Source organism: Arachis hypogaea, chromosome 3 (genome assembly GCF_003086295.3).
Source record: "Arachis hypogaea cultivar Tifrunner chromosome 3, arahy.Tifrunner.gnm2.J5K5, whole genome shotgun sequence".
NCBI lineage: Eukaryota > Viridiplantae > Streptophyta > Magnoliopsida > Fabales > Fabaceae > Arachis > Arachis hypogaea.
This window is the reverse complement of record NC_092038.1, coordinates 12,911,618-12,929,652: the sequence shown is the minus strand read 5'-3', so window position 1 is coordinate 12,929,652 and position 18,035 is coordinate 12,911,618. Positions and strand designations below refer to the sequence as shown.

General features: G+C 28.8%; 1 protein-coding gene across 1 annotated transcript; it reads right to left on the bottom strand.

Annotated features, from left to right (window-relative positions):
* Nucleotides 1-4,952: 4,952 nt before the first annotated feature.
* On the bottom strand, nucleotides 4,953-12,946 carry LOC112789559 (ubiquitin carboxyl-terminal hydrolase 8-like). The gene is made up of 13 exons (XM_025831505.3): nucleotides 12,706-12,946; nucleotides 12,148-12,402; nucleotides 10,626-10,767; nucleotides 10,127-10,186; nucleotides 9,915-10,007; nucleotides 9,191-9,463; nucleotides 8,926-9,066; nucleotides 8,636-8,806; nucleotides 7,660-7,923; nucleotides 7,391-7,539; nucleotides 6,189-6,725; nucleotides 5,695-5,965; nucleotides 4,953-5,382 (listed from the first exon to the last, which is right to left on the bottom strand). The coding sequence occupies exons 1-13, from the start codon at nucleotides 12,777-12,779 to the stop codon at nucleotides 5,266-5,268; spliced, it is 2,547 nt and encodes an 848-aa protein (XP_025687290.1). The 5' UTR covers nucleotides 12,780-12,946; the 3' UTR covers nucleotides 4,953-5,265.
* Between the last annotated feature and the right edge of the window lie 5,089 nt (nucleotides 12,947-18,035).

The window sequence follows — 18,035 nt, the reverse complement described above, 5'->3', positions numbered from 1 at the left end:
GAATTATAATACTTCACGAAGCAAATATATATTGGAGAGATGGATAGTGTTAGAAGTTGATATTTTTAGTGGAAAAAAATAGAGTTGATTAATATCAATTCAAATATAAGACAAAAAAAATGTTAGTCATCTAATATTTCTATCTCTTGTAGAGATAATACATTTTTAGACTTGAAGTATACATAAATATACACATACACTAGAAATAAAACGGATGCAACTTATTAATTATTAATGGGAAACATTTTATACTATAACTCTAAAATGAAGTTTTACCTTTAAACTTGAGTAGTACTAGTGAATTCTCATCTCAGATTTACGTTATATTATTCTTTAATTAAAAATTAATGCCATGCTTAATAATTTATCTTCTACAACTTTAAAATGACTTTCTTTAAAATAAATTAACTAATTTAGTTTTTAAAATATGAATTTATTATTCATCAAAACTGATAATTGTTTATCCAAATTAAACTTCAAATTAATATTAATTTTATTTTACAATTAATTTTATTTATAGTTTTAAATTTCCTTTTATTTTAAAGCAGGAGTAATATAAAAATAACAATCCTTTAGCAAAGCTGAATTGTTGAACCTAATCAATCATCATCATCATCAAAATACACACACACATATATATGCGCGTGAAATCACACTGATGACTGTTCCATATACATGCAGCAGATAGATCAGAATATTGGCAGCTAGAGTTTGTTCTTACCACCATTGCATGGACTCATTATTAATGAAATATGAAATGCTACTATTGCTATGCAATAATTTTGCTTATTCATTATGACATGACTTGCATTGCATTGTGAGTGATTTTCACACAGTAAAACATCACTGACTGGCATTGTGTATGTGCCCAAATTAAGGCTCAAACATGCATGCTATTACAACAGAAATAATTTGCTACTATTTAGCCATGTTCAATATTGAATTAATTGACTATGTTAAGTGTACACTAAAATTAGTCACTAGTATAAAATATATGTTGAAATATAAATACACATTAAAAATAAATTAAACAACATATATATTTATATAAAAAATTATAAATACATTAATAACTAATTTTAATGGATGATTTTGGTGTAGAAACAACATTTTTTATATATCTAATAGGCATAAGCATTGTTACCTTCTAATATGTTTATTCTTTGGTTTTAAATCAAAATTATTTTAACCAACTTAGATTAATTTCGTGGTTAACTCATTAATTTACTTAAAAAATTATCAGGTATTTAAATTTTGCTTTGTACATATATATAAAAAGTCATTAGTTAGCAACAAACTTTTAGATGAAACTCAAATTCGCGACAAATTAGTTATTGACATATTAGGTTAAAAAATATGTGGAAAAAAAATCAAATTCATTTCTTAATATCTTTGTATTTTTTTTCTTGGAACAAATTGATATTTCTTAATGTATTTTTTAACAACTATAAAACATGTATTAAACCGAAGTTATGATGGGTCATGGCTGTCCGTGACTGATGATGTTGGATCCTTCATTCAAGGAAGGCACGTGAGAGCCATGTTGTTGAAGGCATGTCTCCTTTGTACAACAACAAACCTCATCCATGATCCCAATCTCTGTCCATTATCTATGTACCTAAATTAAATTTACAAATAAAATGAATTTGATACCTATAGAGATACCCACATAAAAATGGATGCAACTTTTAGAAATTACATGTTTAATAATTAGATGTATAATAATTTATACACAAATCTAACATTATAATTTGAAGGCAGTCTCAAATTCATTCATCACCTTTAATGATTTATGATATTAAAATATTTATATCCGATTCGAATGTGTAAATCGATCTAGGCTGCTTTAAATTTATTATCTTTAGTTATTCATGATATTGAAATATTTATATTCGATTTGAATGTGTAATTCGATTTATTATTATTATTATTATTATTATTATTATTATTATTATTAGAAATCTAAACTCTATGACTTAAAAAAAAATAAAAAGTGTAAATTTGAATATTCAAAATTGATTGAATATGATGAACAAATGTATGATATTACGTTAAATATTAGCTAGGTTATATGCAATTCTCTAAATTTTCTAAATACAAAACTCAATATCTAATTTTTTAAGAGTAAAAAATTTTTGAATAATTAATTAGTGCATTAAAAATTTAGAAAAAAATAATTTAATTATACCATTTTAAGTATAAATAATGTATAGAATATAATCAAAATGCATGCATGTTCAAAGTTGTAAGTTATGAATAAATTAGAGAGAATGATATAGATAGAACAAGTTTCCCAAAAATGAAAAGTAAGATAGTGTAATTAATGGGTGCATGGTAGAAAAATGGTTAAGTGATAAGATGAGTTTGTCTGGTGGGAAGAGGTTATAATGAGAGAATCTGAAAGGTCAAATCAAAGAGGTAGGTGGTGGGGTTATTACATATTTGTGTGGTTCTCAGAAGGAAGTGGGTGCTGTCTCAAACAAACAAATTAAAGATGGATCACTTTATCTTTCTCTTTCTCTTTTATTTCCCTTTGAACAAACAAATCAATCCAATCAATTAATGAAAATGTCTCTGAAACCTATTCGGACTGTCATGTCACTAACAGCCTTCCCATACCCAATTATATATTTTTCAGATTCTCATTATTATTTTTTTGGACCTTCCACATATCAACAACAATGGACACTTTTTAGTTTTTAGTTACAAATTATGATGATACCTTACATTGAATATTTTTAAAAATTGGAAAATTATAAATAATCAATTTGTTAAAAATTTGATAACATACAGTTCAACTGAATATTTGAAATAAGGAAAGTTAGTTGCATATTAATTATTTTGGCCAATTTATGTTAATTATTTATGTTAAGACTTCAAACCCAAATAACATGTCTAGATTTGATGCTATATCTATGTATTAAACATGAAGTTTAATTAAGTTATTATCCATTATCACTATAAATTAAGCTATTGGTCAAGCAAATAATACCCGAAAGGAAAGTTGAAATGAGTTACTAATAATTAGCAAGACAGAGAATTTATATATAGAATAGAGGCAATATATAAGTAATGAACATGAGTAGGTGCAATAATCTAACTTAATCTACAATATATATCACCCATCTCAGGTCTAATTTGGTTAGGAAATAGATAATCATGTTGTGTGATGAAAATCCAAGTGTTATTAGCATCGTGGTTCTACTAAATTTTTCAAACGTTGGATGGATTTGGGAGTTTCTGCTGTATCTCTTTGTCTTTAGCTTTGTTGTTGCTCTAGTGCAAGTTCCCGGTGACTTTAAAGCTTTTTATTATTATTTTTTTTGTTAATAAACGAAGCTGTTTTAATTATAGATACGGCATATTTTAATATGTCTATGTTACGATAACTATAATAATTATATAAGTGTTATTAAAATTAATGTTATATTTTTTTTATATAATTTTGGTAGTATTTTTTCTTAACAATACTTTTTGAAAAGCGTTTAACGATTAAAAAAATATTATTTTAATTTTAACAATATTTTTTAAATTGTAGTCTTTGTAGCATAGTCATAGAATGATAATTGCAACCTGAATCATCCTAGTTAGCATATTAAGGATAACAATAACTTAGGTGAGAATAGATAGACGCCAAATTAAAACCTAATTTTAAGGTAGTGCATGTGGATGGGAGAATAACTACTGGTGTCTGGTGGCGGATCAAGAAATTCTGATGGGGAAGGGGCAAATTTAAGCCACATTATTCAACGGGCTTTTAATGGCATACATATTTTAAAAGATGCACGTAAATAACAAGTTTGGTTTGAATTATAGACCATCGATTTATAAACATAGTTCAACCACTCAAACATATGACAAAATATTATTCATTAATATTTATATATTATAAAAATTTTGGGGGGCCAGGAGGGGGAGGCCTCTTCAGGACCCCTCTAGATCCTGAGTTAATCTTCAATGTCTAGTTTGATCATCATCTTTTTCGATTTAACTCTATTAAAATTTTTTGATATTATAATTTTAAATAAATTAATTGTTTTTACAAAAATTTTATTAGATTTGACAATTTTACGTATTTAATTTACTCTTTCTATTTTAAGTAAAATATCGATTTTTTTTAACCTTATGTTTCTCGATAATCTAGTACATTCTTTATTAAATGCTAATTAATTACCATAAAAAAAAGTTTCCGTCACATTTTCTATACTCATTTTGTGGTGTACACCAAATCCCGCATACTCCTCCACCATCCCAATTCCTTGTACGAGACAGAAGAGAATACAAACAATACATTTCAAAATAAGAAAGGTTACAAGTGAGAACCAGTGTTGAGCAGAATTTGAAAAGTGGTCCTGTGTTAGATTAAGGCTGCATTAACTACTATTAGTACAAAAATCAAAGAGGAGTTCTGGCACACCTTAACCCCAAATTGGAAACATGGTCCATACTTCTGAGAACTGACAAATGCCATACATTACAGTACTACTCAGATCCACTTCTTCTTTAAGAATGGCAAAGTATGCAGTGTTTGTTTTTTTCCACTTCATTCTCCCTAATTCCTCAGCAAAATACACATTAAAAATAGAAAAGAAAAAGAAATTATGGTTGCTAGTAATTGCTTTGATTTTCTTCCCCCTGCAAAGACAGAACTTCATGAACTACTGTCATGTATATTATTTTAGCTAAACATCTATTAGTAACACAAAATGTATCTGAACATTTGAATCAAGGTAACATCTTTGCTCAATCATTATTTGTCATTGGCAAATGAAGGAAAAAGAACATAATCTTCAATGAAGCCCTTTCAAACAAGTTTTATTTTTCTCTCAAACTTCTTTTGCAACTCTTGAATAATTGAATTTATGACAGCACGCTTGAAAGGAAATAGAAAATTAATGAATCATAAGATTTTCTTGGTTTTGAAAAAAAAAATGCGAAATAGGTACAAAATATAATCCAATAAATTACCAACTCTTACGAGCTAGTACAACATTTCTGTCCAATAAATGAGTGTCAACATTTCTACACCATGCGCTTTCAAGTTTCAACTGTTAAAGTTCTAATTCTTAATACCCCACTAATCTTTACAATATCCCCTTCCTTTCTAATCCCACTCTAAAACACAACTAGCCAAAAAATGTAAAACATGTGAACAAAAATATATTCTACCTTTTGTTAGGTATACCTGTAAGACTATAATAATGTATGAATCAATGATTCCTAGCTTCAATGCTATTTGAACTATGTGCAACTCTACTGTTATGTTTATCCTTCGACAACTCTTCTGTAGAAAAGAACATAGGCAGCTGATGACTTTATCTTCTCCTTGCTAATGGGATGAACATTGCTATCGTCGAAGTCGTACCATTGATCACCACCATGCTACATGAAACATGGTAGCACAAATCAATGAGAGTGAACATACCATATATATTATATAATGATAGTAACAATGTTATCCAATAGGATCAACTTTTCACAATCATTGCAATTTGCATAATAAGTAAACCAATGGAGAAACCTTACTATTGTGCCAAGCTTACCCTCTAAACAAAACAAGACAACCTTTCATGGTGAAGTTCAGAATTTTACAAAGGATTGAAACTATTTCCAATAATCCACAAACTTAGGTTTGTTTTATAGGTAAAAAATCTCATCGTACCCAAAATTATATGCTTAAAAATGAGCACTTACATGGACAAAAGCTGTGTAATGACCACCTCCCATACTTCCATAATGATTACTGATAGCATATAGCATGTATTGGTAAGATTTGCCATTCCTGTGAGAAATATAAGCTGACAAATCAAGATTATCCACAGGAAAGTCAACATATGTTTCCAGCTTGTTCTTCATGTAACGACTATATTGAAACCTCTTAAGATGAATGACCAAAATCTCAGGAAGTCTCCAAAGATCTAGCTTCTTACTGGCTTGACGATGTTTTTTACAGCTAGGGCAGTACCTAGAATTACACAAATCCACCTTAGAAAAAAGTAACGCTGCTCACGAAATACTTCATGCAAGACGATATAAACTTTGAAAATCATTTTAAGAAAAATATAGTATTTAGAGCATTTAGATACAGAGCATCCCATTCAATTGTAAGCAAAAGAAAATGCAAATCAAATTGCCAATCAAAGATTTATAGTTCTTTTCCTTCATGTTGCAGTTATAGAGTAACTAACCACATGTCTTCGGGTCCAAGAGGTTCTTCTTGCAAGAATGTATCAAGGCACTTGTATAGTGAAGCTGACTCCTGAGGTTTCTTTGCCAAAAAGCCAGACTTGTAAACCTCAGGCAATGGACTGAAAAGCTGGGAATCAAATTGTTGAATCTGTTTATCTGACCAATATACAAGCACATGCAACAGCCTCAACTCTTGATTTATTTCCAGTGGCTCATTCATTGATATCTTGGAATCCTTGACAATCCCTTTTTCATCTGTTATGTAAAACTCTAGTCCTCCATCTGAAGAAGAATCTTCCCCATTCATACTTGAACTTAAATGAGTTGATTCCGTCCCCTCCGTTTCTGCCATTCTTTCCGTTTTGTTACTCAAATCTAAATTTTCTAAGGACTCTTCAGTTGAAATTTGAAATGAATTTAGCAAATTTAGATAGAGATCACGGAGATTGGATCCTTTTGTAACATTGCAATGCTTAGACACAATAGGAACTCCAAAAGCCTTCCAATTTGGAGTTGATTTCCCATGAGTTTGCTGCCTGACAAGATTTGTTAAAATCCAAAGTTAACGACGGTAAGGAGAAACACAAGTAAACAATAAAAGCCTATGCATGGCATACAGATTATAAATGAGCATATGAACCCAACTTTTGTTTATTGTCTGGCATTGAGCATTCAACTGATAGAGTAGTTCAAACTGTCAATTGCAAAGGTAAATTAAAACCATCTAATTATGGGAGATGTCAAATAATAATGCTAAACTTTAACAAGGTATTTGAGATATTATATGATGACATTTCCTTTTATTCTACCAACAAGCTTCATAGTTCAGTTCTGTTATGGCTTTCTATATCCCGTGAGTTTACGATCAAAATTTGGCAACATATTTATAGAAAGAAGACATAAAAAATATAAATTGGAAACAATATATCATGGATACCAACAATTCCTTAGCAAAACTGTCTTGATCAAATAACATAACCCCGTTCTTTTAAAACTGAAGTCATCCATGTTTCTAGTTTCTACAGAGGAATCTTAGGCTGGAATAGTTTTCTGACTGCTTGTAATGGTAGCTAATACATCTTAGACTGATTTGAGAGAGTTTAAAAGAGTCTTGCTCGTGAACTTGCAAACACTATTATTTTGTATTATCACAAGAAAGGAATTGATTTAACAGATAGTCCTCTTCAGACATAAAACTTACTTCTCCATCTGCTGATTTGTAAAGACAAGAAAAGGGCCATCACTATTATCTTTCATAAATCGGTAAGCAACAAGTCTGTCAGCATCTCTGATTAAGGATAATGAATCAGATGGATCTTCAAGAAAACGTATAATCATGTTGTTGTATGCCTGTACCACAGCCCATGCTTTAGACATATAATTTTCTACAATATGTTTAGGTATCCATAATGGAACTCAAAGAAGAAAAGAACTGGCTTCAAATTAGATTTTTAAACTGAACAGATATACCTCAGCCACCAATAAGGTTTCATCAAGCCCCAAAGAACATGCAATGCCTAAAGCTCTAGTCAGATCTTGAAGTTTTCCATTTTTTGGGACGGAAATAGTGTATGGTGATAATTGAGTAATTCCATTAATGCCATTATTCACAACAGTCAAAGTCATTGTTCTCATTGTTGTCGACGGCAGAGGTAATGATAAGTACATGAATGGATCAAATGTCACGGAGACCTTTCTACAAATTGGACAAACTAATGTTGATTTATATTGACCCTGCATAAGATAATAACGGTGGTTCATAAAGCAAACAGAATAATGTTAGGAAGAAAAGGTAGCGAATTTAATTCACATGGACAGAAGGAAAACCCAGCAACAACTGAAAAAGTGTGCAGATTGCAGTATTCTAGAAGCAGGAGAGAATCACTGATCATTCTTAACTTGAATTTATGATCCAACTTTCTTATTACTCCATTTTTTTTTTTTTGCAATCAACTGCTACTGCTACACTTCATAATTGATCAAGATAATAAGATCACCTAAGGGTCATATACAACATTGACATTTTAAAGGTCATGATTTTTAATCCTGACTATTTATGAATGATCTTTATTATTTATGGAAGATCCAGTAGAATTAAAAATTCAAATGAATTTTTAAATTTTATTTTTTTGAACAATAAGTGTTTGCCCTATATAATATTATGTCTGAATTCATCATACTGTAGACATTGCATGCTCTAAATTTTTCAACATATTAATTTGACATAATTGACTGACATAAAGATGTGTCACTTTGCCACCCTGCTTGCTTAAGGTTGAACTCTATCTAAGTAACTGTTTATAGTATCCTAAAGTTATAAATGTTTGAGTGAATGATAAATATGGAAAAGGAAAATCTATTAATACTTTCCAACGTAATCTCGGAATCAGAACAACTAATCAATTAACACTGTGATTGCATTTGCACAAAACAAGGGGATACGTACTTGGCACACATCAACAATTATAGAATCATTGCGAGCCAAATGGTTATGCCAATATTCATCGGCAACCTCTGTATCTGGTCGATCATCAGCATCCTTGGCTTCAATATATGGCTTACGTTTAACACGATTCAAATCTTCATGAAGTCCATCCAATAAGAAAGCAAGAAGCTCCTGTGGGGAAAAAATATCATAGACAATGGAAGGGATACATGAGAAATAATATTCAAAAGGCCAAAACATAAAATAATATAAAAATACAAGCATAGAATGAAGGACCAAGATTCACTAACTTGGGAATCATGCTGATTAAATCCACTAAATTGAGGTGCAAATCTAGCAAGCTTTGCTTTGAAAGCTCTTGGTGCTACCGGACCCGCTCCAGGAGCCCATAGCTTCCTAAGTAAATCTCCAAATGCTAAAGCTATCTCACCCTGGAGAGAAGCAAATTCAAAGACTATAGAGTGAAGGACTTCCTAAGAATAGAATTTACCAACAAGAGAATTTCCAGATATATCAAGCTAATAAAGTACAAGCAGCTAAATAATGGTAACATACATCCATTCCCAATGGGTTATCATGATTTATTTCTTTGGCATAATCTTCAAGAAAATAATCAACAAGCTTTGGTGTGTGTGCTAGGCACTGGAGAGCACTGTTCATGAAACAAGTATTTCCCAGGTTTTGCAATCCGGTTAATCCCAATGAACCAGCTTCGCCAGGGCAAAAAGCGCTACCATTCATCTTAAACGAACTATTAGTCTCGTCTTTCTTCCCTTCTTTACATCTCGATGGGTCTGACAACCCATAAACTTGCAACTCTAGAAAAATCTGTATATCATTAAGAGTCATGTTAATATTGCACATAAAGCACTTTTGAATCATAGTCAATAATTCACACGGCAAAGTTTTCACAATTATCAACTAGTAGCCATCAAAAAAGAAGACAAGTTACTGTTCTACAAAAATGCTAAACATAAATATTCCGGCAAAAAAAAAAAATGACATCATTTGAGGCAAAAAGGACAATAAGCTATCAACTTCCAAGATGATGCCTTTTTCTCCGCCAAACACATTCAACATGTGATCAAAACTAAAATCATGGACCAATGCTGTTGCATCTACAAACCTCATGTAGAGTGTCAATTCAATTAAACAATTGACAGAAAAGTAGGAAACAAAAAGAAAAAAAGGTATCCACAATAAATAATAAGGAACTTATAATGATAAAAATATGAAGAAAAGTATAGAAATTTGTTAAGCAAAATATAATCTAATTTACCTCCTCGGACTGCTTTTGACCTTCGGATGAAATCTTGCTTTTGTCATTCAGAAAAAATAAGGTTGTCCGACCTGAAAAGTCCCAAATGCGTAACTGTGCAATAACAGGTCAGAAATCCTCAATTTCTTGCAGTTTCAATAACATTGCTGAAAATGTATCTATTTTTCTGTTCTAATTTGATAGGTAAAACTGCAAACAGAATGTTATCTTACCATCTCTGTATCTACACCAAATATTTTACAGGATCTTTTAAAGAGCTCAGGTGCGTTGTCCTATGAAGAAGGGAAAAAATGAGAAACTGGATTAGGATTTGAAGAAAGAGATAATGAAATGAGTACCATGATTGCCTGAAAACTTATGAACAAAAAAGGAAAGCCATGTTGAATCTAACCAGACAATATTGCTACTCATATATAAAGCCTTTTGGCAATAATAACTGCTCAAGCGAGTTATTTACTTACATGCAGAAAATGAATTTTCAATCATTGTGGAATCGATTTTTCTTTCATATTTTCTCTTTTCAGTATGTTTCTATAATGGTTTATCATTATCTTAAAGCATCAAAACACCATGGTTCCACCAACATTCCATCAACATTGATAACTAAAAAATTGACAAAATAATTGTGGAATATTAATCCAAATGCCTTAGCCATTAGTCATTAGATACCCTTGAATAACAGCAATAATAAAAGGAGTAAAAACTAGTTACCTTTTTGCTTATTCTTACTCCCAATGATTTTGTTTCTTTCTGAACATTTATCTTAAGTTGTAAAGGATATATGTCTGCCATATCGTCCTCAGTAGATGAACACCCTTTCTCATCCTTTATTGCATTTTTTGAATCACTATGCCTAAAGAAACCAAAACATGTGATACAGAAAACACAATTAACAAGTATTATGAATGTTGATCAATCATGGACAATAACCATTCATGTTTCACTAAGTGGGTTGGCTGCTTTAAAACACCATGGTATCCTATTACAAAATAAGATGCATAGACATCCGATTTAAATCTAAATATTTCTTCACGGCTTCACAGATAGTTTGTCTTTGTATCCCTCTATCTCCAACTATTGAAGTATTACTATCTGATCTAATCTCATTACTAGAACTTTTATGAATCTTGTCCATACATAATCAAACCACCTAAGGTGAGATTTTCTATTGTATGCTGAATAGGCAAAATCATTATGTGATTACATTCATTTATAATGATATTTGGTATAAAAAAAATTTAAGGAAAAACTATATTCCTGGTGCTAGTATTTAGAAAATGACCATCACTGAAATCAAATTTATCAGGTTTTTGCAAACAGGGATTTCGAGTTTGCTTGACACATAAGAACAAAAAAATTTCATGTTAGGATTAGGTTCAATTGGAACATTCCCCTCAAAGGTGATCTATCGCAAGTTAGGTTTGTAGCATGCTAAGCCTTGGAAAGGGATAGCATGCTAACTTGCTATAATTGTAGTGTGTTTGCTCTTATCATCTTATGTATCCACTCAAACTAAGAAAAGTAATTATCAATGAGTGAGACAACTAAAATAATTTCCAAATAGTTTTTAAATTCGAACACCTTAACAAATGCACTTCAATTAATGTCTTTTTATACAAAAAAGGATCACATAGCACCCAAAGTGTAAATTATAATTGAATCCGTCGCAAAAGGTAATTGATTATATCAAATACTTTATATAATCAAATAAAAGTGTAATCTAATCATTGAATGGAATCTATACTAAAATTTCTAATTATAGAAAAGATAAAATAGTTTCCCCAAAGCTGAAATCTAATTTCACTTGCAATTGCTTTTCTTTAGAAATAATTATAAAAAACCATGTAAAACAAGTGGTTGTAGCATCTATATCAGCTTACTTTTCATTCAAATTAGATTGTAATGAAAAAAAGATTTTATTTCACCCTAAAGTTGAAATTAAACTAAGATGACTGTTTAAAGTTTCATACATGACCATGAAAGACACAGCATAAAGTTGTACCATGAATATGAAATCACAGTAGAGTTTCACACAGCAGAACCAGAAACAATTGTCAAGCCAATTTAGCAAATTTGTTCAAAATCAAATTGTACAAACCTACCACAATACAACGTGAAGTTGAGAAAAAAAAAACTAGCATAAAAGCATATTTTGACTAGAACCTCGCAAAATGCAATCATTTCTACAATATTTGCTTATACAAGTTAGATAGAATTCTCTAAAACCACTCACCACTTGAGTGCCTGCAACCACATTTCCCCAGAAACCAATGCAAAGTCCCTGCCAGACACACCAACCTCGCCATTCTCGCGATTCTGCATGGATGACTCCTCCTCCCTCTTGAGACCAAACATGAGATCCGAATTGAATATGTTGTTGATGATCTTCATAGGACCTGCATATGAAGAACCAGCAACACCTGAATATAAAACACCCTCCTTCCCTTCCGAACCCTCCGGCATTGAACCCTTAGCCTCCTTCCACCACCTGAAAACACACACAACATCAATACACCATTCACAACAACATCCAATCCAACAATTCAAGTATTCACAAGACTCCATAGACCAATGCGTGTGGGAGAAACAAAAAAGGGGAAAGGCAGCTATCAAATTGAAGCAAAAGAGAAATGTTGTGTTTTTCTTTTCTTTTTTTTTTTTTTGTTTTTCAAATCATTAGTAGGATTGATTATGATATCAATGCACGTGGAAATGGTCAATGAAATTATTTGAGGTTCGGAGAATTGGAATTGGAGAAAATGTGAGAGGAAGAGTGGAACGTGAATGTGACCTGAGAGGAACGAAATAGACTCGCTCGTCATCGTTGTTTTCTGAATGTGAATCTTCCGAAGGAACACTTTCCATTGAATATAAAAGAAGAAAGAAAGAAAGAAAACGAAGAGAGAAAGGGATTTAAGAAGTGGAAGAGAAAATGCAGATCATTATGTTTTTTAGAGAGAGAGAGAGAGAGAAAATGACGGAGGGATTTGCAGAGAAACAGGTGGAGCTTCCTCTTACATCAACGGAGAAGCAAACGGAGGGAAAATTAATAATTATTTATACTTGCATCTATCTAAACTTTTATTTCTCATTTATTATTTTTTTTCTCATTTATATTTCTTTGTTTTTATACTTTGACCCATTAATGATAATTAACAACATAAAGAGTAAATATTTAAAGTATATAGCTATTTTGTGTTCTCACACGTTTTAAGAGTATAACAATAATAAAAATTTTAATTTATTTTTAATGTTTTTAACTTATATTCAAAAATATATCCTTTCTATTTTTTTAATACTTGAGAGAATAAAGTGTGATCTTCCACTTTTAATTCTATAAGTATGACCAAAATTAAATAAAAAAGAAAAAACAATAAAAGATAAAATAAAAGATGAAATTAAACACTAAATACTATTCAATTTTTTTTCGCTAAAAAAAATCTACTCCCTTTGTATTCTATGCTTGTGGTTAATTTTTTGTTATATACCTAACATGATTCTTCTTAAATTATGCCTTTAGAACACATGTTAATCATGGTTAAGATCTATATTTATGTTGGTCTTTAAACAATCTTAAATTAGATACTTTTCTCTAAGAAAATTTTATTCTTTAGGCACGTCTTTGAATACGGTAATTAAAAGAAAGAAAACAATTACAAAAAATATTTAAGATTTTCAAGAAATTTAGTTAAAATGTGTCTGAAGAACACAAATTAATGTTATCAATTATAAAAATTTGTATAGAAAAATATATAAATTTTAAATTTTTAATATATTTATTGTTCATTTATTAAAATAAAAATTTAAATTCTTTACTAATAATAATATTAAGATATTAGCTAAACCCAATTTTTAATAGCAAAATAATATATTTGGATATTCTTTTAGAAGAAATTTTAAAATTAAAGAATTTTAACGAGAAATTTTAGTTATTAAAAAAACAAAGTATTGTTTTAGTCTATAATATTTATGTTAAGTCTTAATTTTATTTTTAACATTTAAAATGTCTTATTTTTATCTTAAATATTTTATTTTGTCTTATTTTAATTTTTTATTCAAAATTAAAATATTTTTTTAGAATACATTTTTTTATTATTTTATCACTTCGTTCTCAAAATACTGCAATGCAACAGGCCAACAGCCATAATGATTACTATAATTATAATTTTTGTTATTATCTAAAAAAATCATAATTAAAGAAAGGATATTTTTAGAGAAAAAAGTTTTATTTTGATAAAAGAATTAAAATAGAATGAAATAAAATATTTAAAATAGCAATATAACGTTTCAAACGTTAAAAATAAAATTAAAATTTATCATAAATATTAAAAATTAAAATAATATTTTATTATATTAAAAAAATAAATTAATTTCATGATAAGAGAAGGAATTTCAATTTCCTTCTCGCTCTACCTCACTTCAAAATGCATGTATATGTATTAACTAACATTTATAACTAACAAATGATAAAATCAAATACATATCTTATTAATGAAGATAATTTAACTATCTTTTGAAACAAATTCTTTTAAAAATAAAAATAATATAATTACCTCATTCAAAAAAATTGAAGGAAATGCAATTACAATATTGAAATTTTCTTATATTTGAAAATTGAAATGCACTAAAATTTAAAAATATCTCATCTAAACACACCTTGAAAATTTTTTAAATTTATTTCCATCAAATAGATTCAAACATAATTGTCTTATAATAAAATTATTTAAGAACAAAACATACAATCTAAAATTTGGTAAAAAACAATTTAAATATTTACTCTAACATAAATAAATAAATAAATAAAATAAAAAGATGTATAAATCTTTTAGATTTTTGGTAAATTTATAAATCTTTAAAAAACTAAGATAAATATAAATTCTCAAGAATTTATATACCAGACAGATTATACTAATTCTTCCAACTCTAAAAATATATAAAAGAAGAGACGCTAACATTAGAATTTAAAATGACATTTTTGTTGATTTGATAATATAACATAAATAGATTTTTTTTATGTTGTTTTTGGTAAAAAAAATAATTTTTATACATTATTATAATAAAATAATTTTTTATACATTCACTAATAAGAGTTCTTCAATAAAAAAGTTATTTAAATATATAAATTTGATTCTGGTAGATAATTATATAAAATTATTTATACTATTATAACGTTAAAATTAAACTTTTTTAAAATTAATGAATTGTATAATTTTATCTTTTTAAGTTGGATTATATTAGATTATTTCGTCTTATATTTATTATGTTGTGTCAGATTTTTAGAATTTTTTAAAAAAATGTTTTCTATAAATATCCGCAAAGACAGAGAAATGGAGCCCCCCCCCCCCCCCCCCTCCCCTCCCCCCAAATAAGACGGGCAGGAGACAATAGGCATTTTCTTTAATGCAGGGGGCAGAAAGAATTGTTCCAGCACAGTATCCCTTACATAATCTTATTGTCAATGTCATCCTTGACCAAGAACTTAACTGTTCCTTCCATAAGATTAATATTTTCAAGGATTTAATGGTCCGTTATTGAAAATTTTGTGGACTTATATCTCTTTTTCAATAATAATCAAGGACATATATGTATAGGAGTTTTTTAAGATGATAAAAGTATATTTGAGTGTTTAAAGGACCAAGATAGGTAATGAAATTGATAATAAATTAATAATGTCAGGACTCTTGTAATTACGGCTTTTTAAACTTTTTTATTGTATGAACCTAGTTTTCATCGTAAGAAAAGGGATTTTTATTGAAATTAAATAAATAGAAAAATTAAGAAAATTCATAAAATATGAAATAATTATCTAAATGTATAATGTATTACATTTTGGATATTGAGAGATAAAATAGAAAATAGGCATATTTTGAGTATTGATATTTGATTCTATGACTATACGACATTATAATGTATTCAGGATGTACTCGGAATACATGTTAAGTGGAAGAATGGATACTGAACATTAGAGATACACGTAAATTTGAAACAGGGTCTTAGTATTCGAGATACGTGTAAAATTTTGTTCATTTGAATAATTTTTGAAAATTTTATGACTTTATAATAGGTTAAGTTCAAATTTCTAAAGTACATATAGTCCCCACAACATAGTTAGCAAAACCGGATCGAACCGGCCGATTCGACCGAAAAATCGGTAAACCGAACCCTATATTGGTCTGGTCCGAGATTAGGACTGTTCAAGACAGAGAACCGAAACGAACCGGCTAAAATTGGTAAAAATCGAACCGAACCGCTCGGTCCCAACTTAAGGCAAAGTTACGCATCTGGGTTCTGCAAGTCCACGGTCATGCCACCAAGCTACATTGCTTCTTGTTACTATATATTCAAATTATAATACATATAGTAATTTCTTATTTATTTATATTCAATTAATTTTAATTTTAAAGTCACTAATTTTTAAATCAATTATATTTTATTTAACTATAAATTTTGTTAATATATATATATATATATATATATTAAAAAGATAAACAAAAAATTATTAATCACAATTTATTTTTTCTTTTTATGATTATATAATATCTATTAATATTATTTTTTTAATAAATACTTGTAGTATATAATAATAGGTAAAAACTCACATGCAGTTGTCTTCATATTAAGTTGATAGTTGAAAATCATTAGATGATATTTAGTTAAACTTGTCAAATCATCTAACTATTTTAAATATCAACTTCATATGAAAATTAACTGTATGTAAGTTTTTATTTATAATAATAGAATAATAAAATAAATATAAATTAATTAATAAAGTATTAAAATTTAAAAATGATAATTATTTTTATAAAAATAAAATAAAAGTATTTATAATAAAAAATAATTAAATTTTATATAATTATTTAATTATACCGGGTTAACCGGTTCGACCAGTGACCCACCGGTTGAACCCGTAACCCAGTGACCCAGTAACCTCACCGGTTCGATCACCGGTTCGGTTTTGACAACTATGCCCCACAATATGTTCGTGACGGAGACATCAACAGACTAAATGCAATATGGCGAGATAATACTCAATTTAGTCCCTAAACTTATACGCGAGTCTCAATTTAGTTCTTAAAGTTTCAATTGCCTCTATTTAGTCCTCGAAGTTTATAAACGTGCCTCATATTAGTCCCTGAGACCATTTTTAGTATAAAAACATTAATAGAGCGTTGTTGTAGACTATCACATGTCACGTTAAAACTTGTAAAATGATACAGTTTTGGTTTTAACATTTAAATAGCTCAAAAATGGCATCGTATTACTTATTTTGTTAGGTAAAATTTTAATAAACATCATTTAAGATGTTGTTTTTGGGTTATTTGAGTACCAAAATCAAAACGACATCATTTTACAAAGCTTAGTGTGGCATCCGGCTATCACGACAGTGTCCCGTTAACGTTTGTATGAACAAAATTTGTTTCAAGAACTAACATGAGTTATGTTCACAAAGTTTGGGGACTAAATAGAGGCAATTGAAACTTCAGGTACTAAATTGAGACTCGCATGTAAGTTCAAGGACCAAATTGAGTATTATCTCGCAATATGGCACATAGCTGGAGTTTTAGATCTTGAGGAATTTTTTTCCTCTTTTATTTTCAGTAAATAATTAGTTTAGATATTTAAAATTTATTAATTTAGTTAATGCACTAGGTATTTTGAGTAGGGTAAGTTAAAAGTTCTATATTAACTTAGTTATAATATGTTTTAATAATTTTTATAGTTAATTTTAACTTAAGTTAAATAAATAAAATAATTAAACATAAATTAATATATTATTTAAATTAAATAAATATATTATTTAAATAAAATATTTGTTCGATCAAAATTTTTTGCTAAAACTTATTATTAGATTGAAGTCATCTAAAATATTATCAGGTTAAAATTGTGCAACATGAATAATTTATTTTTTAAAATCTTGCTTGATTGTCCTTTCTTTATTTAATACTATGAACATTAGCAATAAAAATTATATTTGTATGAAATATAATATTTTATTAACGATATTTATTTACTCGATTTACAATATTTAATAATTATTAAACATAATTAATGGTTCAGACGAGATTCATATGCAAGAGTAAATATTGCGACTATTATAGAGGCATCGGTTGCTATTACCAG

Bases quoted from the DNA above. Each gene is read 5' to 3' on its own strand.
- LOC112789559 (XM_025831505.3), bottom strand. From the start codon at position 12,779: ATGGAAAGTGTTCCTTCGGAAGATTCACATTCAGAAAACAACGATGAC. The intron at 12,403-12,705 runs GTCACATTCACG...GTGTGTTTTCAG, and splicing joins GTCTATTTCGTTCCTCTCAG to GTGGTGGAAGGAGGCTAAGG. The intron at 10,768-12,147 runs GTGAGTGGTTTT...TGGTTTCTTTAG, and splicing joins TGGTTGCAGGCACTCAAGTG to GCATAGTGATTCAAAAAATG.